Source organism: Panthera tigris, chromosome X (genome assembly GCF_018350195.1).
Source record: "Panthera tigris isolate Pti1 chromosome X, P.tigris_Pti1_mat1.1, whole genome shotgun sequence".
Lineage (NCBI taxonomy): Eukaryota > Metazoa > Chordata > Mammalia > Carnivora > Felidae > Panthera > Panthera tigris.
Genome location: NC_056677.1, coordinates 6,734,845 through 6,762,827, shown reverse-complemented (window position 1 = coordinate 6,762,827; position 27,983 = coordinate 6,734,845). Strand labels below are relative to the sequence as shown.

The 27,983-nt window shown below is 49.2% G+C and overlaps 2 protein-coding genes and 1 long non-coding RNA gene across 5 annotated transcripts in view; 1 reads left to right on the top strand and 2 right to left on the bottom strand.

Annotated features, from left to right (window-relative positions):
* SHROOM2 (shroom family member 2) overlaps positions 1–18,164 on the bottom strand; it is a 157,442-nt gene extending 139,278 nt beyond the window's left edge. For all 3 annotated transcript variants that reach the window (XM_042974107.1, XM_042974108.1, XM_042974109.1), the window contains exon 1: positions 18,000–18,164. In XM_042974107.1, the coding sequence (XP_042830041.1) occupies positions 18,000–18,164 (165 nt within the window). The remainder of the gene's footprint in view (positions 1–17,999) is intronic.
* Positions 18,165–18,193: 29 nt separating this feature from the next.
* LOC122235519 (basic proline-rich protein-like) lies at positions 18,194–19,460 on the bottom strand. The gene is made up of 3 exons (XM_042975211.1): positions 19,333–19,460; positions 18,705–19,243; positions 18,194–18,528 (listed from the first exon to the last, which is right to left on the bottom strand). Exons 1-3 carry the CDS (start codon positions 19,458–19,460, stop codon positions 18,194–18,196), a joined length of 1,002 nt encoding a protein of 333 aa, XP_042831145.1.
* A 213-nt stretch (positions 19,461–19,673) lies between these two features.
* On the top strand, positions 19,674–26,244 carry LOC107180958. The gene is made up of 3 exons (XR_001511723.2): positions 19,674–19,698; positions 23,045–23,052; positions 26,131–26,244. It is a non-coding gene; the product is annotated as an uncharacterized LOC107180958 (long non-coding RNA).
* The last annotated feature ends 1,739 nt before the right edge of the window (positions 26,245–27,983 follow it).

Sequence of the window (27,983 nt, the reverse complement as noted above, 5' to 3'; positions counted from 1 at the left end):
ATCCAACTCTGGCTCAGGTCATGATCTTGTTCGTGAGTCTGGGCCCTGCATCAGGCTCTGTGCTGACACGTCAGAGCCTGAAGCCTGCTTCCGGTTCTGTGTCTCCTCTCTCTGCCCCTCCTCTGCTCACACTGTCTCTCAAAAATGAATAAACATTAAGAAAACAAAAAACAAAAAACAAAAAGCCTCACACAGAAAAAACAGCTATTCACTTTCGTGCTCCAAGGCCCAGGCGGGAGTCCTAGTCCTGACCACCTAATGGGCTGGACAGCAGGACCGTGGGGGTCTTGGGTTCTCACCTGTGAACACATACAGCCCTGGTCAAACCTCCTAGCAGCTTGTTACAAGTCAAGGGTCAAAAGAAAAATAAAATATTCTAAAGACAGAAAACTTTCTAAACCCTACAATGCTATATGAAGATAGTATCAATGTCCCCAACCCGAAAAGGTTAAGTTTATTGAAGACATATTTTAAGTTATTTGAGAGAGAGAGAGAAGGAGAGAGAAAGGCAGAGAGATGAGAGAGAGAATCCGAAACAGGCTCAGTGCAGAGCCTCCAATTTGGGGCTCGAACTCACAAACCAGGAGATCATGACCCGAGCCGAAGTCCAGAGTCAGAAGCTTAACCGACTGAGCCACCCAGATGCTCCAAGACAAGGGGCTTTCATTTCTGTTTGAAGCCGGAAAGAGGAGAGAGCAGGGGAGAGGTGGGGAGAGGAGCTCATCTCCCACAGGGGCGATGCCTCACTGGTCTGTTACTGCCCTTGGTCCCGGAGGGACGCCGGGGGTGTTTACGCACCAGAATCACCCGGCACTAAGACAAAGGGCATCCTCCAAGGATGGCAACAGAAGAATGGAGGTGGACAGGGCGCCGTGGAGGAGGGACGATGTTCTCCTGCGGGGAAAGCGTGTCTGCATCTGCCCAGCACTTCGCACGCAGTCCCTGCTTCTGGCAGACCTCTACCCCCGTCCACCAAATGGGGGAAATAACAATGCCCACTTCACAGAGTCATTAGAGATTCTGCTCGCTCATGCTCAGAGAGCAAACAGCAGCCGACAGAAAGGCTTCAGAAACTGTTAGCTGCCGTCCTCAGGACAAGAGAGGACGCCAGGGACCAAGGCACATTGTGTCTAGAATGTTCTGAGAGCCCAGGTGAGAGCAGGTTTGTCACAGCAGGAGTCCACATGCCATCTCATGCCATTGAGACAAAAGCCCATGAGCTTCCAAAACTGTTCATTTGAAGATTTAAAAAAAAAAAACAATTTTTTGTTTACTTATTAAAAAGGTTTTTTTTTTTATTTTTTTTTAACATTTATTTATTACTGAGAGACAGAGACACAGAGCGTGAGCAGGGGAGGGATAGAGAGAGAGGGGGAGACATAGAAGCTGAAGCAGGCTCCAGGCTCCGAGCTGTCAGCACAGAGCCCAACATGGGCTCGAACCCATGAACCGTGAGATCATGGCCTGAACTGAGGTCAGATGCTTAACCAGTTGAGCCACCCAGGCACCCCTGGAGATTTTTAAAAGTTTTAAGGTGAGGGCACCTGGGTGGCTCAGTCATTTAAGCGTGCAACTCCTGATTTCAGCTCAGGTCATGATCTCACAGTTTGTGGCTTTGAGCCCCAAGTTGGGCTCTGTGCTGGCAGTGTGGAGCCTGTTTGGTATTCTCTCTCTTCCTCTCTCTCTGCCCCTCCCCTGCACTCTTCCATTCATGAATGAATAAAATAAACTTAATTAACAACAAAAAAAGCATTAAAATTTTTTTAAGATTTAAAAAAGTGTTAGTTTTAATTTTGTTTCAGCAACCTCCAAGCCAAAAAGACCAACCCTACCCTTTTAATTTATCAGAGGTACGATGCCCCTGTGTTCTAGAAACACAAGTACCACTCCTGGGTGTGTGTGACCAGCCCGCAATGCAAGGAAAATGCCCCAGAGAACTGAAAACAGAGGTCTACACAAAGGCAGCTGTGTGAACACCCACAGCCGCATTATTCACAAGAGCCAAAAAGTGAAAACAACCAGTTGTCCATTCACAGTTAAAGATAAACAAAATGTGTTCCATCCACACAGTGGAACAGCATTCAGCCCTAAAAAGGGAGGCAACGCGGGCACGTGCGACAACGTGGATGGGTCTGGAAAACACACTCAGCTCAGCGCATGAGGCCAGACGCAAAAGGCTGCATACTATATGACCCGCTCATACCAAGTATCCACAACAGGCAACTCCATAGAAACAGGCCGTAGATGAGTGGCTGTCAGGGGCTGGGGGCAGGGAGGGAGCAGCGAGTGACAGCTAATGGATGTGGCATTTCTCTTGGGGTGATAAAAATGTTCTGGAATTATGGACAGTGTTGCCTGTACAATAAAGTAAATGTACTAAAATACACTGAATTGTTCCATGTAAAAGGGTGAATCTGAGGGTATGGGAGTTACATCTCAGTTTTTAAACATTTTTAAAAACTCGAGGTGCCTCGGTGGCTCAGTCAGTTGGGCATCCTCCCTCTCAGAGTGTGTGTCTCTCTCTCTCAAAAATAAAAACACACAAAAAATGTAAAAACTCCAGGGAAAAGAAACACAGGCTGGCCCCCCGGCCTCTGCAATGCCCCCAGTACACGCATCGGGCTTCCTCGGGCACCACACAGTCTGCCTTTAATCTGAGAACACACAAGATACCAGATTTACTTGAAGGAAGTCTCAAAGACTGAGAGATAAGGCGCCCTCCGGGCAGCGAGGACTGGAAGGAAGTCAGTGTGAGGCCACCACGTGAAGCCACAGGACAACCCTTCCCGTGGCATCAGGCCTGGGCTTGTTGGGGTCAAGCACCCGGGTACGTGTCCCTGTATGCCTGTGCCCACGCTGGCCACGAGTCAGGCCCCTGCCTCCCGGACACTTGAGGGCCACCCCCTCACCTCCTGGTGACAGGGAAGTCTGGTCACAAAGGGACTCAGACACGGTTACCACAGGGAAATGCCGCCCAGGAGGGCAGGGGAAGGAAACTCTGGGCAGGGCTTCCTTTAAACGTGGGAGCATGCCTTCTAGGACAGGGCAGGAGCCACCGTGTCACAAGCAACCCGCAAGCCAGGAAATAGCAAGTCAGTGTCAGCTCCGGGTTCTAATGCAACCGCCGTGATTTGCCTGCTTTTCCTGCTTTTACTAGGCCGCGCGGTACGTCCTTTCCAGTCTAGACCGGCACCCAGGCGGTTCTGTATTCTGGCTCTCCTTCCTCTGCCTACTCCAGGCTCGGGCTTCTGCCGTGTTGCCACGAGGCCTAGAAAGCATCATTCCTTCTTCTTCTTCTTTTTAAATGCTTATTTACTGTGAGGGGGAGAACGGGCAGAGAGAAAGAGAGGGAAAGAGAGACAATCCCAAGCAGGTTCCACACTGTCAGCGAGGAGCCGACGCGGGGCTCGATCTCACGAACCGGGAGATGATGACCCGAGCTGAAATCTAGAGTTGGACGCTCAGCCGACTTGAGCCACCCAGGCGCCCCGAGGCCTAGAAAGCATCACTCCATAGCGCCTTTCCAACAGGCACGGTCTTGTTCTTTAGAAACGCTGAAGGTCTCTCCATTACAGTCGCCCTAGACTCGCGGCCTCCCCGCGGGCCCCGTGGCCCTGGCTCATGAAGGTGCCGCTGTGCGTGACTTTTCTGGTCCTGGAGGTACTATGACCTTCACCCCCAAGTCCCACACCAGAAACAAAGCAGCAGCAGGACGCTGGCACTGTGACAGGTGTCAATTCTTGACCAGTGCCCTTTTCACCACCTGTTAGGCAATGCACTGGGGCATCAGGGGCAAGGGATGGCCAGTTTCCAACCTCAGGGATGTCCCAGTCCATCGGGCTCAAGGATGCTGCAGGGTCCTCGATTAGACAGGCCCACGAAGGCTACTGTGGGCATACTGTGTCTGGTGGGGAGGAAGGGCCAGGGGCCGCTTTGCCTGGGAGGTGGAAAAGGAACACAGCCTTCCATGAGGCCACGAGTGTCTCGGAGACAAAGCAGGACAAAAACCCTTGCAAAGCCTCAAACACCACAGGATGTTGGGGACCAGCAAACAGCTCTCCAAAGCAGCACTTGGCAATCTGGACCATGCCTCTGAGTCAGCTGTAGACCTCGTGGGGTTTTCTGTTTGTTTGTTTGTTTTGTTAAGTTTGTTTATTCTTGAGACAGAGCACAAGCAGGGGAAGGGCAGAGAGAGAGGGAGACGGAGAATCCAAAGCAGGCTCCAGGCTCCGAGCTGTCAGCACGGAGCCCGATGTGGGGCTCGAACTCGTGAACACGTAATGACAGCCCCAAGTGCACACCTTGTTAAAATGCAAATTGTGGTTCGGCAGGTCTGGGGTACAGCTTGAGGGTCTGCGTTTCTCACAAGCTTGTAGGACCATACTTTGCCTAACAAGGGCCTAAAGCACAGCCGTCCAATAGAAACACAGTTAAGAGCCACACCTAGAACTTCCGATTTTGCAGGAACTGCATTTAAGAAAGCAAAAAAGTGGGGCGCCTGGGTGGCTCAGTCGGTTAAGCGTCCGACTTCGGCTCAGGTCATGATCTCGCGGTCTGTGAGTTTGAGCCCCGCGTCGGGCTCTGTGCTGACTGCTCAGAGCCTGGAGCCTGTTTCGGATTCTGTGTCTCCCTCTCTCTCTGACCCTCCCCCGTTCCTGCTCTGTCTCTCTCTGTCTGAAAAATAAATAAACGTTAAAAAAAAAAAAAAAAAAAAAAAGAAAGCAAAAAAGTATATATGAGGTTAATTTTAGAATATATTTATCTCACCCAATGGAGCCAAAATATGATCATTTCAACAAGTATACAATATAAAGGAATTAGTAATGAGCTACTTTGACTTTTTTTTTTCCACACTAAGTCTAAGATCCAGTGTGTTTTTAAACTTACAGTCCATCTCAATTTGGCCTAGCCACATTTCAAGTGCTCAGCAGCCACATATGACAAGTGGCTCCCACACGGGACAGTGCTGGACTAAAGGGTCAGGGCAGGAGGGAGGAAAGCAGCAGATGAGGCTGGGAAATGGACAGATGCTAAAAGCCAAAAGAACCTTCTAGACCCAGCTGAGGTGTAATACGAGGGGCTCCTGAGGCCTTTCCAGGAAGAGCCTGAGAAACCACTTAGCGTGCTGGCATATCCACTGCCGGAGTTCTAGAACAGTCTGACACACAGGCCATAGGCAGTGTGCAAGAGACTGTCCGGGCACGTGACACTGGAGGCAGGGACACTGGGAGTGAGGAAGGAGCACCAACACAAGACTTTTAGGCTCCAAAGGACTTGGTGATCGGCTGGCTGTGGAAGGAGGGCAAGCCACCATGAGTGACGCTCAGATCTGGGGATGAAGCGTCGACAGGACTGGAAATCCAGGAGAGACGGAGAAAGAGGGTAAAGGTAAAGGAAGCAGAGTCATCTCCTCCTGGATCACAGGGGGTCTGCAGGGCCACTGCCACAGTCGAAGTGCACCCGTGCACGTGCACACGTGCCCTTTCAAGGAAGCGCTTGATGGTACCTAGATGCCAGACAGGAGAGACAAATAAAGGAGGAACCTTCCAGAGAAACCAACACTACAGTACATGGTGAGGGAAAGAGCCGGTCAAGGCTGTTTGTACGATGGTCACAAAGAAAGGAGACAGTAAGTCGTCTTGTGAGTAGACGTCTTCTTCAGATGGCAAGTGCAGCCACGGCGAGTCTGAGAACTGAGCTCTGGAAAACCAGACGTCTCTAGGGCACAAGAACGGCATCCTGAGTAACCAGCAGAGAACGGACAATGCACCTGTGTGGTATCAGGTGGTGATTATCGTCTCCTGCACACCAGTCACTGAGGATGGACGAGGGGGACGGAAACGGCCCCCCGACCCAACCCCAGCAGCAGCAGCTGTGAGCTCCTTGTGGCTAAATGGACACAAAACAAATACGATTCAAGCAGTAGCAGGCCTATCTTTCCGAGTCCAGATGTTTCCTTCCCAAACTTTCACTCGAGGCCCAGGACGTGTAAACATGAAGAGAAATTAAAAGAAAAGCTGCACATACCCAAAAAGCACACAGTTGTGTGGGTTTTTTTTTTTTTTTTAATGCTTATTTATTTTTGAGAGACAGAGACGGAGCATGAGTGGCAGAGGGGCAGAGAGAGGGAGACACAGAATCCGAAGCAGGCTCCAGGCTCTGAGCTGTCAGCACAGAGCCCGACGCGGGGCTCAAGCTCACAAACCGTGAGATCATGACCTGAGCTGAAGTCGGACACTTAACCTACTGAGCCACCCAGGCGCCCCTACAGAGTTGTTTTAAAGAATGACATATTTTACCAATATAGCCAGTTTTCCAGAAGTTAGGGCTTTTGAAGATCTATGTCCGTCTAAAAAAAGCTGAATAATAAAACTCAATATATTTCACAATAAAACATGTCAATTTTACTTACTTTTATAGTTTATTTATTTTGAGAGAGACAGAGACAGCACTAGTGGGGGAGGGGAAGAGAGAGAGGGAGAGAGAGAGAATCCCAAGCAGGCTCTGCACTGTCAGCACGGAGCCCAGTGCAGGGTTTGAACCCACAAAGCCATTATATCATGACCTGAGCCAAAACCAAGATTGGGACGCTCAACCCAGGCACCCCTAAAACATGTCATTTTAAAAATTCCAAGGGGCATACACAGAGCTAAGCTTCCTCTGATTCCAAAGATTGTTGATGATACAATGTTAGGAGAGTTACCTTCAAGCAATGAGTAATTCTAAAAATTTTTTTAATGTTAACATATTTTTGAGAAAGTGAGAGAGAGACAGTGAGCGGGCAGGGGCAGAGAGAGAGGGAGACAGAATCCAAAGCAGACTCCAGGCTGTGAGCAGTCAGCACAGAGCCTGAGGACCCGGGGCTCAAACTCACAAACCGGGAGTGCACGACCTGGTCCAAAGCCTCAGATGCTTAACTGATTGAGCCACTCAGGCGTCTCCAAGCAATGAATAATTAGACGTATGTGGTGTAAAGGGAAGAATTTCAGAGACAGGGAAAATGAATCAATATAGCTGTACCATCCTGTACCATCAGAAATAAGATGATTATGTTTTGGGCTACTGATCCATCATTTCCTTTATTTTCAATTTTTTCAAGACAGTTTTAATGTTGCTGCCCCAAGAAGAACAATCACTATGCTTTAAAAACGTATAAGCATATGTACAATTAGCACAGATAAGGATCTCCGTTACGAATGTACGAACATTTGCACAATTAACATAAACAGATGCAGAATTTCATCAGCTCTGGCATCTGCAAGCCAGAGGCAAGGAAGCACCTTCACCTCCTTCGCAAGTCAGGGAGGGTTGGTTACCAGTGCGGTAACCCTGTCTTCCCTCACCTGCACCCTCGCCGGGCTCCCCAGCACCTGACACAGAAGAGACCCTCCTCTCCTCCGGCTCACATCCCCACACCGACTCCACCTTCCTCCGGAGACCTCTCTGACTCGGCACTCATCTTTCTCTCTCTTTCTTTGATGGCCTAACTCATCTAAATCCTGTTCCCCAGAGGGGAGAAATAGTCTGCCATACAGGATTATAATTAATTAATCTGATAACAGCAGCCCTGCTAATGAAGATTTAACGTGTTACCCTCCCAGGCAACATCTTCTGCACTTTAACCAAGGCAGTTAAGGAAAGGACAGTTCGACTAGGAGGAAGGTCCAATCCCTGACATCATCCAGCACTTGGCCACCCACCCTCCCCTCCGGCCAGTCCCGCCTGGGTGCTAATTACCTGGACTGGGGACGCTCCCTGCCTCTGCCCTGTCCCTCCGCAGCTTCCAGACCATCATCTGCAGGGAGGGGAAGCAAACCAAGACAGGGTGAAAATTAAATTATCATCTGGGAGAAAAGCTAAAGTGGAAGGAAGCCAAAACGATGGCACACAGGTCTCATTTTATACAATAAGAATTTGGGGAATGAGCTACATGTTAATTGGACACCCAGAGTGACTCCTTCTACGAAGTGAATAATCATTCCCTCCTGCATCCAGGTAAACGAAGTGCTATATATCCTGTCTCTTAAAGCCGGGTATATTGATTACAAGGAAAAGTTTGATTTCTCTCTGGATTTCACTTGTTAGAAGGGTCTCTTATAGGGGCGCCTGGGTGGCTCTGTTGGTCAAGCGACTGACTCTTGATTTCGGCTCAGGTCACGATCTCACGATTCGTGACTTCGAGCCTCGAGTGGGGGGCTCTCTGCGGTCAGCGCAGAGCCTGCTTCAGATCCTGTCTTCCTCTCTCTCTGCCACTCCCCTGCTCTCTCAAAAAGAAACAAACATTTAAAAAGAAAAGAAAAGAAAAGAAAAGAAAAGAAAAGAAAAGAAAAGAAAAGAAAAGGTTAAGAACAGAGTGCAAGATCCAGCCTGGAACACAGGCAATGCCACTTAACAGTCGGGAAGACCTTCCCAACAAACTGGAACCACTGTGGCCACATGATGGAGAAGTGACCACTTCCAGCTCGCTGAGCAAAGCAGGCATCCTCTAAACTGGTAGCCCTCCCAGCACCTTTCAAATCTGCCGGACACCAGAAACTTATTTTCAGTAGAGGGGAGAATGACCATGTGACAAGGACAGGAACAGCCCAAAACAACCAGCTGAAGCGATGGCCTTAAAGGAGTCTCCATGGAAGCAGCCTCGCATATCACTCAGCCACAAGCAGGGCTTCCAAATAACGCTTTGGTCACCTTTGTGTGTGTGTGTGTGTGTGTGTGTGTGTGTGTGTGTGTGTGTGTGTGTTTACTTATTTTGTATTTATTTTGAGAGAGAGAGAGAGAGGCAGAGAGAGAATCCCAAGCAGGCTCCACACTGGCAGCACAGAGCCCCGATGAGGGTTTAATCTCACAAACCATGAGATCGTGACCTGAGCCAAAATCAAGAGTCGGAAATCTAACTCACTGAGCCACTCAGGTGCCCCAGCCACCCACTCAAATACCTGCAGATAGGAGGATCACGGAACATTTGCAGAGAGCATTTAACAGGGAAAAGAGAAGCCAACACAAACAAAAATGCAGCAGAGCTCAGAAACTCAAGCTATGCAGAAAGAAATCTTAAAAAAAAAAAAAAAAAACCTGCCTAATATCCTCAAAGATATGAAAGAAAAAACATGAAGCAAAATCAGTAGGGGATTAAAAAGAAAAATGAAAGGGACATTCAAGAGCAACACTAAAAACTTTGTGTAATCAGAAAAAAAGGAGAGTGCAATTGTAAAACTCAATGTAAGGACTGGAAGATAAGGTTGTGGAAACTTCCCAAGAAGAACAAAAACACAAAGATATGAAAGAAAGAGAAATGAGAGGCGCCTCGGTGGCTCAGTCGGTTAAGCATCCGACTCTTGGTTTCAGCTCAGGTCATGATCTCACGGTCTGTGGGTTCGGGCCCCGCATTGGGTTCTGTGCTGGCAGTGCATAAGCCTGCTTTGGATTCTCTCTCTCCCTCAAAATAAATAAATAAACTTACAAAAAAAAAAAATTTTTTTTCAGGCAGACAAGGTCTTCAAAGACCTGTGTCTTTAAACATATTTAAAATGTATGTGGCAGGGGGGCCTGGGTGGCTCAGTTGGTTAAGTGTCCGACTTCAGCTCAGGTCACAATCTCACGGTTTGTGAGTTCGAGCCCCGTGTCGGCCTCTGTGCTGACAGCTCAGAGCCTGGAGCCTGCTTCAGAATCTGTGTCTCCCTCTCTCTCTGCCCCTCTCCCATTCACACACTGTCTCTCTCTCTCAAAAACACATAAACATTTTTAAAAAATTATTAAAATTACTTTTCTCACAATTGGGGATGATCTGGAGGATGAATCAATGGTAACTGTATAGGAAATCAAGCAAAGAAACAAAACTACCATTAACCTCACTGAGTATGAAAACTTGCATAGGAAAAGTAATCATAGTTTGTACCACCAGGCTCAGCAGTGATAGCACTGGCCGTCAAAATATGCAAGCACTGACTCCTGTCAACTCGGGGCAAAAGTTAAAGGGGGTGATTTTGCCCCCCCAAGGGACATCTGGCCATGTCTGGGGACACATGTGGTTGTCACAGCCAGAGTGAGGATAGTAATGGCATCTAGCGGGTAGAGGCCAGGGAAGCTACTCATCTTACAATGCACGGGACAGTCCCCCCAACCCCAACAAAGAATTACTCCTGATCCTTGAACAACAAGGGGGTGAGGGGCGCTGACCACCCCCCACATGCAGTCGAAAGTAAGTGTATAACTTCTGACTCCCCCAAATCTTAACTACTAATAGCCTACTGTTGGCTGGAGGCCTGACATAAACTTTATATGTTGCACATACTTTGTATATTGTATGTATTATATACTATATACTGTATCCTTACAACCAAAAAAACGTGATTAAGAAAATCCTAAGGAAGGGCTCCGGGCTGGCTCAGTTGGTGGAGCATGCGACTCTTGACCTTGGGGTTGGGAGTTCAAGTCCCATGTTGGGTGTAGAGATTACTTGAAACTAAAATCTTTTTTAAAAATAAAGAAAATCAGAATAAAACATATTTACAGTACTGTACTGTATTAAAAAAAAAAATCCATGTGTAAGTGAATCTGCACAGTTCAAACCCGCGTTGTTCCAGGGCAACCTGTATGGGACCTTCCATGTCTACAGTGCGAAAGCTGAAAAACCCTCTTCGAACCAGAATGATGAAGTCATCAGATTGGGAGTGTGGCATGCATGGTGGGAAGAAATGGGTCTGGATGGGTGGTGGGAAGGAGGTGTGCAGAAAAAAAAGCTAAATCCCGATTTTCGATATAGTTGGAAGTCAACAGGAACAAATAACAAGTAGCAGCAATAGAGAATATAAGCAAATGCCACAAGACATCAGCCAGAAAGTTGCAGTTGTTGTCTGCAGGGAAGGGGAAAGGGCAGCAGGGAGAGCTCCGGGTACGATGACAAGCCCCAAAGAACTTTGATTATTTAAACTGTGCAAGAGCCACTTTGATGAAAATGAAAACAAAACTCAAAAAGAGACACTAACATTTCATCCCTTTCCTTCCATGAGTAAGTAAAAACGTTGCCTTTAAAGCACACAGAATCTGCAGGGCCTGGGATTTAATAATAATAATTCACAATGACAATAGAAAACCCAGGTAAAGAAAATGTTACTTCTCTGTTACAATACAGAACATCCTGCCTTTTCAGAACCACTTTATTTGTCTGAACCTAAAATAAGGTTAGTCCAATTATTATTATTTTTTTTTGATGATACCCTATTGTCCTTCTACCAAGATACATTACCCAAAGCGAAGCCTTAATATTCACACCAGCAAACAGAAGACGCTTGATGTACAAGACAATGCAAATATCTGATCTAACGAGGTAACGGGAAAACAATTCTTCCAGAACATGTCAGTGTTAGACACTGGCAACGTTTTAAAAAGACCAAAGAGAGCAATGTAGAACCCTCAGCTCTTTCAAAATTCCTTCCTGTGGATGAAAGTTTTTGGCCTGGAAGGGTGGCGGCTTGCAGAATTTCTCCTCCAAGGGTCCCCCCGCCCCCCGCCCCCCCCCCCCCCCCCCGCTCCTGACCACAGTGTTTGAAAGAAGTGAGACCTGAATAAAAAGTCTATTCGGCTTTTCAATCCTGAAATTATCTTGTCGAATGTTTACAGTGTTCCCAGTGTACAAGAAGAAAAGCTGCACAGAGGCCCTAAGAAATGCACAACTCGTTTATTTGCATGCTGACACAAAACAACTTTGGCAAGACCGCAAGTCCAAAACGCTCTCCAAACAGAAAAGCCAGCCCTTCCCAAGCAGGGCGCCCAGCTTCTGTGGCCAGGGAACAGGAAGGGAAGTTAAGAAATCCCAGCTCCTGGGGACAAGGTGAAAACGACTACTTTTAGGAGTGTTTCATTACCATGCTCGGGCAAACTAGTTTTCTTTTTTTCAAAAGACCAGTGTCTGGACACGTTAAGAACGACTTACAACTGAACCGGGAAGCCCAAATCCAACACGGTGTGGAGGTGTGCACAGCTCAAGTGCACAGCTTTTCACAGCACGGAAGCCTCTGGATTTCTAGACCTGAGGTCAGCACAATTCCCGTCTAAGGAAGAAGTCTGCACTGGCTGAAGCTCACAGCCAGCAGACCTTGGGACAGGCCATCGGACTCCCTGACTTCCTGCTCCCGCACCCAACACACCTCGGGAGGACTAAGGACGAGGAGCAGGTCAAGTGTGTGAGGCGGGGACCAGGCCAGGGTCATAGAGACACACGGGTTATGCCAGCTGGCAAGCGGGTCTACCAGCTGAAAGCGGCTTTCAGCTCAGGAAAGAAGACTCCCCTCTTTTTTTTTTCTTGTAACCACACCAATGATGCTTAAATACAAACGAGTCTCCAGAATCCCACTCCTCCTAACAACTCAGAGAAGGGTGGCTGGCCTCGGAAAGTGGCTAGGGTGGCATGATGGAGGAATAGCCAGCACGGCACCCCGGCCCTGCGTCCCCGGAGTCGGCGCAGCCTAGCCACGGGCCATTTACTGCTGTCCAGTGCCACAAAGCAGCCGCACATACTGATGCCGACGGGCCTTCACGCAGAAATCCAGAGCAAAATCCAGAAGAGCTGACGTTTGTCAGTCCCCAATCCCCTCCCATCATCAGCTCCCTCTTTCCTGAAACCTTTACTGACATCTGACAAAGAACTTGGCTGGGGTGGGGGGCAAACACAGACACGTGAGGTCGACAACTCGTCCTGACCAAGGCGACCACTATCCAACCTTTCCCGTCACCAATGACGGTGACTCAGCCGGGTCCCCTAACATGGCACCTCTTTTCAAACCACTAAGGACGGGACATCAGGCAGTCGGCACCTCCCACACCCACCCACCACTGACGGCCGGTCTTTGCCGGGAGCCTCCTGCTATCAGGAGCTCTAACAGTTTACATAGGACTTTCGCCACCTGGCTGTGTGACCTCCATCCAAAATAAGTGCCCCGATTCCCTTCCATCCTACCCTCACTATCCAAACTACAAAGGACATTTAAGGACTCTGTCTCATATCCAGACAAATGTTTTAATGGCCTGAAGCCCCCTGAGAGGGTGAGTCAGGCTGCGGGGATCCCCAGCCACAGCCCTCCCACCCTGCTCTAGGGTGGCTGTGTCCCCCCAAAGGCAACCTCAAAGTCGGCGGCTTCCCAAACGAGCTAGCCTTGGGACCACAGCAGGCCCCAATTCATGTCTTCTTTGGTGCTTCTGGCTAAGGTGAGGGCCTTCTTCAGGGAGGGACCGGAGCCCCAATCCTCCCCCCTTAGCAAACATTCCTGCCGCTGCAGGAGGCCTACTGACACCCAGCTCCTGTGGAGTGCTCCCTGACGAGTCCCCATCCACCCATTTGAAATTCTAGGCCCTCCAGTGACGTTTTAGAAATCAGGCCCCTCCCCTACCCCCACTGATGTTTTACATTTGCTGAATCCATGGAGAAAGGAACGCATAGAAACAGGGGACCACGTTACCCGGGTCCCCAGATAACCCACATCAAAATGTGGCCTCGGAAATACTAACAAGTCAAAATCTTTGTGGTTTCTTAGGACACAGACATCGTTCCTGCTCCCTCTCGGCCAGGAGCATGTAAAAATAGCAGCACTGTAATTTTCTAGCCGTCGTGAAAAGTCAAGTTACAAGCAGGAAAAGGTCCTGCGTGGATACAAACGTGGCTCCCACCTTCCAGCGGAGGTCTGGTGGGACTTCACACATGCACTTCAAATTCCAAGAATGTCATTCCCGGGAAGTTAAGTATCCCTTTGACTTCAAACTAGACCCAAAGAAAAGACCGTCTTTACCCAGTAGCCCCAATGAACGCCCAGAAACAGCACCCCGTTCCAGCTTCATTTCCTTTCTCCAGCTACAGAAGTGCAGATGAAGCAAGTATTTGTTTGACTTTTACTATGTAAATAAAGTCTATTATCAGGGCCAGCACTTGGGAAGAAAACAGCCCCTCACAAAACCACCCAAAAGGCCAGTGTCTTCACAAAGAACGAAGCATGAGCTTTGAAAGCTAAAATCCTTTTTCAAACAAAGGCGACCACACTGTTAATCTAACGAGGGCAATTCTGCCTGCAGAGGACAGACATCTGACAGTGTCTGGAGACTTTTGTTGGCTGTCACACCTGAGGGGGGTGTACCAGTGGCATCACGTTGAGTGGAGACCAGGGATGCTTCCGAACATCCTACCAAGTGCAGAACAGCCCCCACCATAGAGAAGGACACAGACCAGAGTATCGGTGGAAAGACCCTCATTTAATGGATGGGATGAAGTCATTTAATAATAGCGCTGCAAGTGTTTCCAGGACAGAACAGGTGGAACGGAGGGGAAATGGGGACATTTGGGGTCAAGAGCTGGCCCTTGGGGCCTTCTCAGGACTTGCCAGTTTTGTTATCTCAGGGCACACCGTTTAACTTCCCTTTGCCTTAGCTGTTGCATCTATAAAATAGGTTGACAGGGGTGCCTGGGTCACTAATCAGTTAAGCATCCGACTCGGTTTCACCTCAGGTCATGATCTCAGGATTCGTGAGATACAGCCCTGATGGGCCCTGTTGACAGCTCAGGATTCGCTCTCTGCCCCTCCCCTGCTCATCCCTGCTCTCTCTCTCTCTCTCAAAATAAAATTTAAAAAGTAAAGTAAAATAGGCTGACAAAACTTGATCTGAAGATTACGGACTGAACCAGCCCTGTTCTTAGCATTTCTTCCAGAGCTAAGACATGCACTCTGATGAGGCTTTCAAATCAGACCCCCATTATCATAAAAAGAGCGTGTTACCTTACACCTGATCAAGCTACCCCCACGTCAGACTCTGTTACATAGAAAATGAGTCGTATGATATCCCTAGGATCTTATCTGTAAAATATTTGATTATGAGGTGTTTTTTTTAATCCAAAAAAAACCCCACCCCTATTAGAACTATTATTTGGGCCCCCAATAACAATTGTTATGATGAGCCCCCAAAACTTTTCAGTAGCTACTGAGAGGAAGATTGACAACTTGGATTCATCCAAATTCTGTAAGTGGAACAATCTTCCGCAGTCTCTCTCACAACAGCCAATTCCCACTCTAAGTGGTTCTAAATGGACACACTTTCCTCCATCCTTTTCTAATCATGCAACAGTTCATTACCAGCTGTTGCAGGGTAAGCAAGCATAATTGATGACTTAATCCAACGGAAAGGACAGGCATGTGAAATACTGCCAATACCGTGCAACACAACAGGTAGTTAAAAATATATAATATATGGGGTCGCCTGGGTGGCTCAGTCGGTTAAGCGTCCGACTTCAGCTCAGGTCACGATCTCGTGGTCTGTGAGTTTGAGCCCCATGTCGGGCTCTGGGCTGATGGCTCAGAGCCTGGAGCCTGCTTCCGATTCTGTGTCTCCCTCTCTCTCTGCCTCTCCCCCGTTCATGCTCTGTCTCTGTCTCAAAAATAAACTTAAAAAAAATAAAATATATATATATATATATATATATATATAATATATGCATGTGTGAGCACGTACCTCTACAAGTATATCCAAGTGTACATGGGAACTTAGTACAGAAGTCCCAAACTCTCCCGAATCCTCTCCACCCCAAGTAAAGAAACCAATTTACAGTCACACTGGAGCAGCTACACAAAGTAAGCAGCAGTTTAAGGGGGAGACGGATGAGCATCTCAGATGAGAATCACAAACATTTTAGCCCTGCAAAATCCGGAAACACAATCTGGAAAGGACGAGCACACAGTGCTAGTGGCCTAGTGACAAAAACTTTCAAAACGAAGAGGAACAACACCTTGGCAAGTAGCGTGAAAGCTAACGGGCAGGCCAAATCACGAACAAACGGCCTCACGTGCCCCAAAAAGGCCCTGGTGCGTATTTACTGAGTTTTACTGCCCACCTCTTTCGGTCTAGAATGGGGTCCTTTGGACACAGGGAACAGGAGGCCAGGAAGAACACACCAGGGTTTTTAGGAAGGAGGGCGTGCTCAAGAATCCCCTTCTCCAGCTTCTGGTAAAACAACTGAATTTCAGAGTTTTTAAGTTTATTTATTTATTTTGAGAGAGAAAGAGAGCATGCAGGCTTGGGAGCGTGAGACAGAGCGAGAGAAGCCCAAGCAGGCTCCGCACAGCACAGAGCCCGATGATGTAGGGCTTGAACCCACGAACCCCTGAGGCGAAACTAAGTCTGACGCTTAATCGACTGAGCCATCCAGGCCCCCGGAATTTCAGTTTACAGTGACTTCCAGCTTTCTTATACTGTGTATGGTTAAAAGGCAAGATTTCACCTTAACTAACGTGTTACAATTTATTCCACCTACTTATAATGACAAGTCTAAGATACATTGAATTGTGTATATCTTTTTTTTTTTTTTTTTTTTGAAGAAACACATGAGATGCTAAAGACCTAATTATCGGGGTGCCTGGGTGGCTCAGTCGGTTAAGCGTCCGACTTCGGCTCAGGTCACGATCTTGCAGTCCGTGAGTTCGAGCCCCGCGTCGGGCTCTGGGCTGATGGCTGGAAACAGAGCCTGGAGCCTGCTTCCGATTCTGTGTCTCCCTCTCTCTCTGACCCTCCCCCGTTCATGCTCTGTCTCTCTCTGTCTCAAAAATAAATAAACTTAAAAAAAAAATTAAAAAAAAAAAGACCTAATTATCTTCTTAACCTTTACCATCAGAAATGCCCCGTAAAACCTTTATTAAAAAGGCACAACTTAACATTCTTTAATATGCATTTATGCAGGAAAGTGCCCTTGCGGGGCAAAGTGTGTCCATCTTTTCAAAGAACTGAATTCGTTAATGGGTTACACATTAGTCCAATTTATAACAATGATAGCCTCTTTTCCCAGTTGAACATAAATTCAGCGCGCATCTAAACAAGCCTCCTCTCAGACTCTCTGGTTCTGTAAATCTAAAAACAGGAGAAAATGTAGAACAGAAAAGTTTGGGGTCTCATTTGCTACATGCACAACAAAGCCACACCACTGCTCAAATTCATTACCGGTGGGGTGGGTTAGGAGTGACTTTATACCTTCCTGCTGCAGGGAAGCAGGAAAGCAGATAAAGAAAAACGAAACAAAACAAAACAAAACAACCCAGCAACTCACCTTCAAACTCTGGTAATAGCCAAGAATTTTTACATTTTAAAGGGAACTTTGTCCCTAGGAATGGCCTGATCCAACCCTGCCCAGAGACACTGACACTTTTAACCAGAAGAAAACAGGATGATGGGTTTGCTGTGTGTCTTCACAGATCAATACAAGTCCAGCTGGTAAATTTCAAGTTCGATTTCTGTTCTGAGACAAGAGAATTCACAGCGCTAAAGCAGCCTCCTTCCCCCACCACACACACACACCGCGAAACACATTCCTGATTAGACATATTAGAAACTTGTTATTGGAGCTCAACTCCCGCTTTTAAAAAGGACGCTGAAAGTTTCGGTACGTTTCTGCAGGTATCCAGAACGCCGTGGATCTAGGGCTGGAAGCCGAAAGTCAGTAAATATTGATGGGCTGATGGGAATCGAGAAGCTGGGATGGCGACAGCTGCTAGTCTGGCTTTCCCAGCGATAAGAGGTACAGGTTCAAGGGGTGCAGAACCAAGGGCCTACAGTGGCAAACACAGATCGGGACAGTTCAGTCCACCCCCTGGCACGTGGAGTGGGCCCTCTCCAACCTCTGGGCAGCCCCACAGGTGCAGGCCGCCGCTGGAGAAGCCGGGAGTGACAGGGGACCCAGCCAGGTCCCTTCTTGAAGGGGGAGGGGAGGGGACCCGGAACAGGAGCCATTTAAACTCTGCGCCGCGCTTAGAGTGAGCAGGGCTGGGAGCCGCCGCCGAGCGGCCGGGGTGGCGCCGGGACCACGCACCTATGCGTGTCCCGGTGCTCCGGTCCCCGCAGGTGACCCAGGCGGACCCGCGCCCCGGCGCTGGGGGCGCGATCCGCCCGCCCCTCCGGCGCCCCCACCCCCGGCGAGTCCGCCGCCCCGAGGCCACCTTTGGGTTGTCACCGTAAGGGTCCCGCAGCCGCCTCACCTTGGTGATGACCAGCGGTTCGCCGTGCTCGCGGCCGCCTTTCAGGGTGAAGCCCCATGGGGCGCCGCCGCTCAGCTGCACCTCCACCAAGCGCCCGCCGTCGGCCGCCCGCGCGTCGGCCTCGGCCAGGCGCTCGGGCCGCGCGCGGGGCTCGGCGCCCTCCATGGCGCGGGGCGCGGAGGCGGCGCGGCCGCTCAGCCCCCAGGGCCCGTCCGGCCCGCGCCCATGCAGTCGGGGGAGCCCCGGCCGGCCGAGGGCGAGGGAAGGTCCGTGCGCTCCTGCCGCCGCCGGCCAGTAGCGAACTTGCGCGGCAACTTGGGAGGAAAGTGCCGGCCGGGGCCAGGGAGGGAGCCGGGAGCGGGCGGCGCGGCGCACGGAGGAGGGCGGGCCGGGCAGGGGGCGGGGCCGGCGCGCTCCAGGGCTCGGGCCGCTCGGCGGGCAGGGGGCGGGGCGCGCGCGGGGCTCCCGGGAGCTGCCCGGAGGGTGGGAGGGCCCGGAGGGGGTGCGCGCTCCGGGACCCGTGCGGCCGCTGAGGGACGGAGGGGCCAGAGGCGCTCGGGGCGGGGGCGCCCTGGACTGGTTCCAAGGGGGCGAGGGCCGGCGCGCACACGGTGCCGGTGTCGCCGGCCAGGGATGCGAGTGCGCGCTCGGGGCTCCCCCAGGTCACCCAGAGGGTGGAAGGGGGGCGAGGGCCGGCGCGCGCACGGAACCTGTGCCGCCTGCCGTTGCGGGAGCGCGCCCCGACTCGCCCCCCTCCAAAGTTGCCCGGAGGGTGGGAGGGGGCGGAGCGCGCACTCCGGACCTCGCGCCGCTCCGTGGGGCCGAGGGGCGGCCGGGGACCGCGAGGCGAACTCCGGTCCTTCCTCCCGCGCGAGCGCAGGGCGGCCCTTGGAGGCTCCGGGCGCGCCAGCCCTCCGCCCGGGAGGCCGAGCGGCGGCAGGTGAGGCGGCGGAAGCGCCCGCGCGGGGCGGGGCGGGGCGGGCGGGCGGCGGTCCGAGTCCCCGGCGCCCTCCATCTTGGAGCGCGCGGCCGGCCCGCCGCCCCCGCCTTTGTTCGTGCCGACCGCGGGCTGCCGGCGGCCGCCCAGGTGAGGCCGGAAGCGCGGCGGGCGGCCCCCGGGCGGCCCCGCGCCGGTCCGCGGGCCACCAGCCTGCTCCCGCACGCACGTGCTTTGTCCCCGGGCGCGGACTTGGGGCCCGCGGGTCCCGGGAGTCCTCCCTGAGAGCCTCCCCCCGCCGCGCAGCCTGGGCCAAACGCTGGCCTTAGGAGGGGCCTTTTAAAGTCCGGGCAGAAGAGAAGGGCGTCTGGACTCTTCCCGTGTGGAGCTGCCTACCCTCCCACAAGGTCCCTGCTGCAGCGCCCAGCCCACATAAGGAATGTTCTTGGCTCTTCCCGGCCCTTGTAGGTACGGTCCGGGAAGTCTTTGCATTCGGACCCTGTCCTCTCGTAGGGCAGTGCCATGAGGTCTTAATGTCCCACTTCTGCATTGCCTACAAAGGAGAGGTGGTCTGAAATTACTGAAAGGGTGTGCCTCCTGCCTCTACCCCTTTTCAATTTACGTAAAAGTCCGGTATGAAGAAATACCTGTATTAGTACATGTTTGCATGCTTTGCAAAAAAAACAAAATCTTTTTATTTTATTTGTAGTTACGTCACCGGACGCTGGTGCTCGCTTGTCTCTTCAAAGCGGCTCTATCCAGGTACTTGCAGCAGATGGGGATGGAATAGACCTCAAGGACAAGCTCGGAGACCACTGGACAGAAAGAGTGAGGGGTCTCTGTCACTGTGGAGCAGAGACCAGGAACCTCACCTGTGGTCTCAGTTTCTTCAGTGGTCAAGTGAGGGATTTCCATTCTGTGACTGATGGTTTGGGGTATCATCCAGGCCACTGAAGTAAGAGCGCAAACTTCACTCCGCACTTCTGGCTCTGGGCACTGATTACTGCCCCATAAGTAACGTCCAGAATGTCTCCAGTTAGAGGAATGGGGAGATTTTCTTTGTGCAGGGAGATGTAAGGAGCGCGTGCCTGTTAGAATCCGTCTCAAGTGTACCTTGACTGCAGTGGTCATGCAAACCTGCCCAAAATGATTACATTGCACACAACTGAATAGACACAGGAGTGCACCAACGCTGAGGAAATCTAACCAAGCTTGGCAGATTGTATCAATGTTAATGTTCTGACGTGCAGGTTGCAAACGATGTCCCTGTACTGTTTTTTACAACTAAATGTGAATCTGTAATTATCTTCAGCTAAGACGTTTGATTTAAAAAGTGGATGGATCGGGACACCAAAAGACAAAGGGCCATATAAACGCACGTAGAGTTTTTGGAAGTTCCCTAGTCTCAAAACGCACCGCCCTGCCCTGTGATATATTAACTTAAATCTCAGTTAACTAGGGCTGAAATTCAGGCCACTAGATTCACTAAGCAGAGACCAAGATTTCATTGTCCCGTAAGTCACAGCCAAAGTCATCTTTAACGTTTTATGTTGATCATGTAATCAGATGACCTATCCACCGCTTGAACGGGTTATACTGTTCATTCTCAAACTTAGGTAGAGGTCGACATTTATCCTTAGTAAATTTAATTTTACTGAGTTTTTTCTTAATCTTCACATTAGGCATTCCTCCCAGCTTAGCATTATTTGAATATTTCTAAGACTGCTCTATCTATAGACATTAATAAATACAGCAGAAGGGACTGGATCAAGTCTGTGTGGCCTGCTTTGAGATAGATGCCCTCTTCCCAGACCCTCATAAATCCTTTCATTGACAGTCTTGGGTTTATATAGGTGGGCAAATCTGCCATCACACCTAGACTTCTGTATCATGTCCGTTGCATCGTTATAAGACAGTATAATGTATCTTGGAAACCATCAGTATCTTGTGACTGAAAGGCATTGCCCCAATTTATTAGCCTCGCACCCTTTTTGGAAGAGTTTAGTATGACACTGAACCAGTGTGGACTTACAGTATAATGGTTTTCTTTTCTAAGAACTCATAACTCAGCCAGATTTTCGAAGGACAGAATATATTTGTTAGCATCTAGCTTTTCTGTTAGAAAGCTAGGGACAAATAGGCTTTATGAGCCTATGTTCTTCTGGACCTGTAGACATGACCCTGTGACCCATCAACATCTAAGCATTCAGTAGCCTTGGGTATATGCCACTTTTTCAAATCTGAGGCTTCCTTTAATAGAGAAGAGACAGGTGAAACTTAAGGTCGTTCTTTTGGTGTCTGGCCAGCTCAGTCCATACAGCATGTGACTCTTAAATCTCGGGATTGTGAGTTCCAGCCCCGTGTTGGGTGTGGAGATTAGTGACAAATAAAAGTTCTTTTACTTTATTGACAGTGAAGGACTCAATCAATGAATAGAAGACCAGTTGAGCCAACTTTCAGAGATTTCATCAATAGCTAATCCTTTTTATGAAATAGAGTTCAAATTATGTGAGGGGTTTTTTGTTCTAAAAAGACACGAGGATTTGTAATCATAAAATGTAGTGGAGGATAGAGTACCAAAACTTGACCTTTCAAAGTAGTAGGTTAGTACCGTCAAGCTTTGCAGAACACCTGTGGCAATTTTTAGAGGGCAGTATTAGCCATTTTCTACTTAACCCACTGTGTACCTGAGTTAGGGTCCCTATGAATTCAGATGCTGGAGAGTCAGTCCAGGTAAGAGAGCAGCCACAGGAAAAGAGTGATGCAGTGACTTTGCCCCTCACCACCATTTGTCATCTTCTCGATTTCTACCAGCTATTATTACAAACATTGGAATTTAACTTAGTTGTAGATCTTGGCCCAGAGACAAAAGCTGAATGCTGCATCTGCATAACTGCACCCCCACTTCTCCCCCTCTCACCTCAGAAGGATTTTACCCTGGGTCTTGTTAGTTGGAGCATCTACAGATCTCTAGGGGAGAGATTTCCTCTTCTGTGGGGGGGTCTCTACCTGTGCATGGCGCCATTATCCCATTCATGTAATCCACATTGGGAGTTGGCTTTTAGCACCCAGCACCTTTGGTTGAGGAAGCAAGCAGCCACAGCAACTAAGACGTAGTAGCCACGATCCACAGGGAACCTGCTTTGTACCAAGCACATTACATAGATGGACTCAAGTCCAAAGTTTCTTGGAGCATGCATCACCCCAATTTACAGAGGAAGAAACTGAGCCCCAGAGGGGCTTAATAACTCTGCTTGAGGTTGCTGAGCCCCGTCCCAAGGGGGACTCACACACTTAGGCTCTTCTATGCACAGGGACCAGTGCTGGGCTGGGTATTGGACGGCAGTTTGCACTGAGCTAGGGAGCTGGCTCTTCTCTGTAAGACCTTTAGACACTGAGCCACCTTTTGAGGTTCCCTTGATCTCCAAATAAGAAAAAGGCTGAAGCATCCTATGTGCAAACTTTGCCTAGTAAAACTGGGTACTAATTTATGTTTGCTTGAGTTCCAATCCTGTTACCTTGGAGACGTGTTCTTTAATTTTGTTTATTCATTTTTGAGAGACAGAGACGGAGCGCTACTGGGGGAGGGGCAGAGAGACAGGGAGACACAGAATCGGAAGCAGGCTCCAGGCTCCAAGCTATCAGCACAGAGCCCGACGCGGGGCTCAAACCCATGAACTGTGAGATCATGACCTGAGCCCAAGTCAGACACTTAATCCACTGAGCCACCCAGGCACCCTTGAGATATGTCCTTTCAAATGTTATGTGTAAATGGTCACATTTCTGGCTGGTGGTTAAATACACACACACACACACACTTTTATCAGTGAATGAATTAATGAATAAAAGGCAAATTGAACCAAATGTTAGAGATTTAATTAATAGCTAATCTTTAAGAAATATGTACAGTAAAACCTTGCATTGTAAATAACTTGTTCTACAAGTGTTCCACAAGACGAGCAACTGTTTCTAATAAGTTTTAACTTGATAAACAAGCAATGTCTTACAATACGAGTAGTACATGACTCCAAATATCACACAATCACAACTGAATGGTTCTCTCTCTCTCTCTCTCTCTCTCTCTCTCTCTTTCTCTTTCTCTCTGCAGGATTGAAGGTGATTGTCTCCCATGCTCAGATGCTCAGTCTCGGGCCACGGTGTTTGGCAGAAATCAGTGATTTTTCAGAACGTTGGAAGGTGCCCAAAACTGGCATTGGCGTATTTTTTGTCACTTCAAGCACCTGAGTCCTTTGCTTTTCCATACAAAAATGAGCTTAGGAATCCTTTACTTCATTGTAGGTCAGGCTGTCTGCAGATAGAGACCCTTTCCTCTGCTGCCTTATTGCCAGTTACATTAAATACAGTACATGACAAGAGTTTATTAGTATTGTACTGTAGCCAATGTCTGTTACTAATGGTGAAAGTCTTCCAGTAACCCTCCTCTCTCTTGTCTCCTTCACATGGCCATGAAGGTTTTCAAAAGTAATTTGTTTGTTTTTCTTTATATTTTGTATTTTCTTTATTATTTTGTATTATATTACAGTATTGTAATCATTTTTGTATGAATATTTTTGGGCTGTAGAACGAATCATCTGAGTTTCCATTATTGCTTATGGGAAAACTCGCTTTGATATACAAGTGCTTTAGACTACAAGCATGTTTCTGGAACGAATTATGCTTGCAAACCAAGATTTTATTATGTATATAAAACAATGCTTTTCAAATCGGGAGTATTCAAAAAGAGCTACTATTTTTAAAGTGTTTTTTTTTTTGTTTTTTGTTTTTTTTTTTTAAGTTTATTTAAGAGGAAGCACAGGGGAAGGGCAAAGAGAGACGGAGAGAAAGAATCCCAAGCAGGCTCTGCACTGTCACAGTGTGGAGCTCCATGCCTGGCTCGAACTCCCCAATCGTGTCCTGAGTTGAAATCAAGAGTGGGTCACTGACCCAGCTGAGCCACCCAGGCGCCCCTAAAAGTGTTCATTTTCAAAATGCAGTTTTAGGGGTGCCTGGGTGGCTCCCGTCTGGTGAATGTCCAACTTTGGCTCAGGTCGTGATGTCCCTGCTCGTGGGTTGGAGTCCCGCATCAGGCTCTGTGCTGACAGCTCAGAGCCTGGAGCCTGTGTCAGGTTCTGTGTCTCCGTCTCTCTCTGCCCCTCCCCTGCTCCCACTCTGTCTCTCTCTGTCTCTCTTTCTGAAAATTAAACATTAAAAAAATTTTTTTTTAATTTTTTTTTAAGTGTATTCATTTTTGAGGGAGAGACAGAGTGGGAGCAGGGGAGGGGCAGAGAGAAAGAGAGGGACGGAATCCGAAGCAGGCTCCAGGCTCCGAGCCGTCAGCACAGAGCCCGACGCGGGGCTCGAACTCACAAACTGTGAGAGCATGACCTGAGCTGAAGTCGGACGCTTAACCGACTGCGCCACCCAGGTGCCCCTTAAAAAAATTCTTTTTTGGGGCACCTGGGTGGCGCAGTCGGTTAAGCGTCCGACTTCAGCCAGGTCACGATCTCGCGGTCTGTGAGTTCGAGCCCCGCGTCGGGCTCTGGGCTGATGGCTCGGAGCCTGGAGCCTGTTTCCGATTCTGTGTCTCCCTCTCTCTCTGCCCCTCCCCCGTTCATGCTCTGTCTCTCTCTGTCCCAAAAATAAATAAAAAAAAAAACGTTGAAAAAAAAAATTCTTTTTTAAATGCAGTTGTAGAAAGCCATTGGCTGTTTTTCACTTTTTATTTTTTTATAAAGTAGCCAACAAGAACTTCTTGAGCACTTTTAACTTGCCCAGTACTGGGGAGAGGTCGCTAAGGAATAGAAAGGATGCAGAAAATAGGAAGCATTAATTCTGGCCAATGAAGAAAATACGATAGAAAAAAGAAATTCGTGCACCGTTATGCGCAAAATGACTCTTAATTGCAGAAGTTCTGGCAGGAGACAAACCAAAGTAGAGAAGAAAAACAAAAGGAATTAATACAACTCCTAGATAAAGAGTTGTATTCCTTTGCTCCTGTGAGCAGAGGAATGTTCTTTACAGGGAAGCTAAACACGTTAGCACTGAATGCTGAAACGCTGTGGACGAGTACAGAAGCTTCCCAGTCTTGCTCCTTTTGAATGTGTCCTGAGACTCCACTCCCCATCCCAAGGGTGTGCGTACAGGGTAGGGTGAATGAGGAAGTATAAACAGCTCTGGGCTTCTGGCTGAAGTAACCGAGTCTGGTGGCTGGAGAATAGGTGAGGGTAGGCCGTAAGGAGTTTCCTTTGGGCAGGTTGAAATTTGAAATGCCTTTGGAATGCCGTGTATGTTTTCTAAGGCTATTGTAATAAGTTACCATAAACTGCTTAAGACCATGTTTTTTTCCTTCCTGGAAGCCAGAAATCTGAAATCTAGGTGTCAGCAGGCCCACACCCCCTCTGGAGGCTCTAGGAGAGAATCTGTTCCCTGGTCCCTTCAAGTGTCTGGTGGCTGCTGGCATTCTGGGCTGAATGACTGGATCAGGCCAACTTTTGCCTTTGTGATCACCCAGCCTCCTCCTCTGCCTACGTCCTGTCTCCCTCTGTTGCTCTCTTAGAAGGTCACCATGATTGCCTTTAGGGACCACCTGGAGAATGGAGGTTGCTGTCTGCATCTCAGAATCCTTAATCTAATCTGGTGTACAAAGACCCTTTTTCCAAATAAGGTAACAAATGTTTTAGGGATTCGAACCTGTTATCTTTGGAGAGCAATAGTCATCTTAACTACAGATATCCGAGTGGAAATCACTGGGGTGTTCTTGAGGTAGGGTCCCTTCCCTAAGCAATGTGGAAGAAACAAAACCTTCAAAATGAAGGAAACCTGGCTATAGGTGGACATGAAATCCCTCACGACCCTGTAACAGGAGACCACCTAATCAGACCACATGTTTGTGTGTTACCATATATGGGAGGCAAAGAGGTAGAAAATGTATAAAAACCTATGCCACATGGCATTTGGTGCTCAGTTCTTTGGGTATGAATCCACCTGAGCAGTGCTGGCAGGAATAAAGTTGCTTTCTGGAAAGAAAAGCCTCAGTGTTACAACTCTGTGCGAGAATCCTGCTACATTACGTGGGGGCTCGTGTCCGGGATTCAGAGACGGTGCTTATCCACCTCCTTTGCCGCCAGGGTACAAGCCTCTGAGTGCCAGGAGACATGGCCTTGCCTGGTGCTAAAGGACTGCTTAATCTTTAAGGAGATGAGCCCTCCCGGTGTGCCGGGGCGAGGACCCCATGTGCAGCTACAGAACCCGTGTGCACCAACGGAACCCGTGAGGCCCAGGAACCAGCTTAAGGAGAGCCGCCCATCAGACTGGTAAGAACCGGGTTCATTTTGGCAGACCTGCCCCTAAGAGGCAGAAGGGGAGCCTGATCACCTCCCAGAGTTGCCCTAGTTCCACAGAGACGAGGAATGAAGCCACAGCTCTAACGTGCTGAGTGTAGGGTGGTGGGTTGGAGTCGATGTGTGAATGAGACGGATAACAGAAAGGTTCTGACCTGACCAAGGGTCAGTGTTGAGTCTTGATCCGCGGTTCCTTGGTGACCTCATATGGCTTAAGGCGGCATCAGACTTCCTCGGGAGCGTGATCTGTATCACGGATTGAAACTGAACCCGCCAATGCTAAGAGGCTCCTGAAATATCTCTGAGAGGAGAATGGCCGGAAATGGACAAAGCGAGTGTGTATCCTCTCCAAACTGGTCCCCCACCTTCCTCTTTTTTCCCCCTTGTATGCATGAGAGTCATCTGTTAGGGGGAGGAAATGGGTGGAAAGCAGGGTAAACCAACTCCCCTAGAGTGTATGTTGAGGAATTTCAAAGAGGGATATTCAGGGAATTATGGTATGAAATTAACTCCTGGAAAGCTCTGGACATTCTGTGAAATTGATTGGCTGTCATTTGGGGCAGGCTGGCTCTCTGAGGGCTCACTTGATAAGGAACTAGTTGGCTGAGTGTTGAGGGTCATTGCAGAGGACCCAGGCCACCCAGACCAATTTCCTTACATTGACTGTTGGCAAGACCTGGTCCTGTCCCGGCCACCTTGGCTGAAACTCTGTATTGAAAAGAGCTTTAAAGTTAGGATGGCTCACGTCACAGCTTCCTCCAAATACCGGCCAGAAATTAAAAAGCCCATACTGTCGGGAGAACCTGAAGAAACCCCACCACCATATGTCCCACTGGACATCTCACTGCCACCTGTGCCTTCAGCCACTCTAGCTGCCGAAACCCCATCCGAGTCTGTCCTTAGTCTCGAGACCTCACCACCCCTAGCACCACTGGCCTCCCCGAATGTGACTGACTCACCCAGACCACCAGTCTTAAAACCACATATGCCTCCTGGAAGGTGACTAGAGAATCAGACCAGCGGAGGCGGTCCCTCCCTGTAGCCACAGCAGGGAGCCCTACTGATGCCACTGAGGGAAACCAGGAAGGCCAGATCCAAGGAGGCCAGCGTGTTTTTGTGTACCAACCCTTTACCACTACGGACCTCCTAAATTGGAAGCACCATACCCTCCTATACGGAGAAACCCCAGGCTATGATTGAGCTAATGCGGTCCATAATTCAAACCCACAAACCTACCTGGGTGACTGCCACCAACTTCTGACCCTCTTCGATACGGAGGAGCGTCGCTGGATTACCCAGGCAGCCCTAAAATGGTTAGAGGAGAATGCCCCAGCTGGGACACTAGATCCCCAGGCCTGTGCTCGGGCTCACTTCCCTGAGGAGGACCCCAAATAGGACCCAAATGACTCAAGTATAGATGGAGGGTTTGCAAGGACTGAATGGTATCCAGAAGCCCCTGGAAAGCGGGAGGAAAGGCCATAAATGTGAGTAAAACATCAGAAGTGCTCCAGGGGACCCCAGGAAAGCCTGAGACAGTTTATGAGAGACTGCATGTGGCATTTCGTCTCTATACTCGCCTGATCCAGAAGTGCCCACTCACCGGCAGATGGTTCGTGCGGCTTTCGTAGGTCGGGACCAGGGGGACATTTGGCGCGAGCTGCAAAAACTGGGAGGTTTCACCGGCGTGAATGCCAGTCAGTTGTTAGA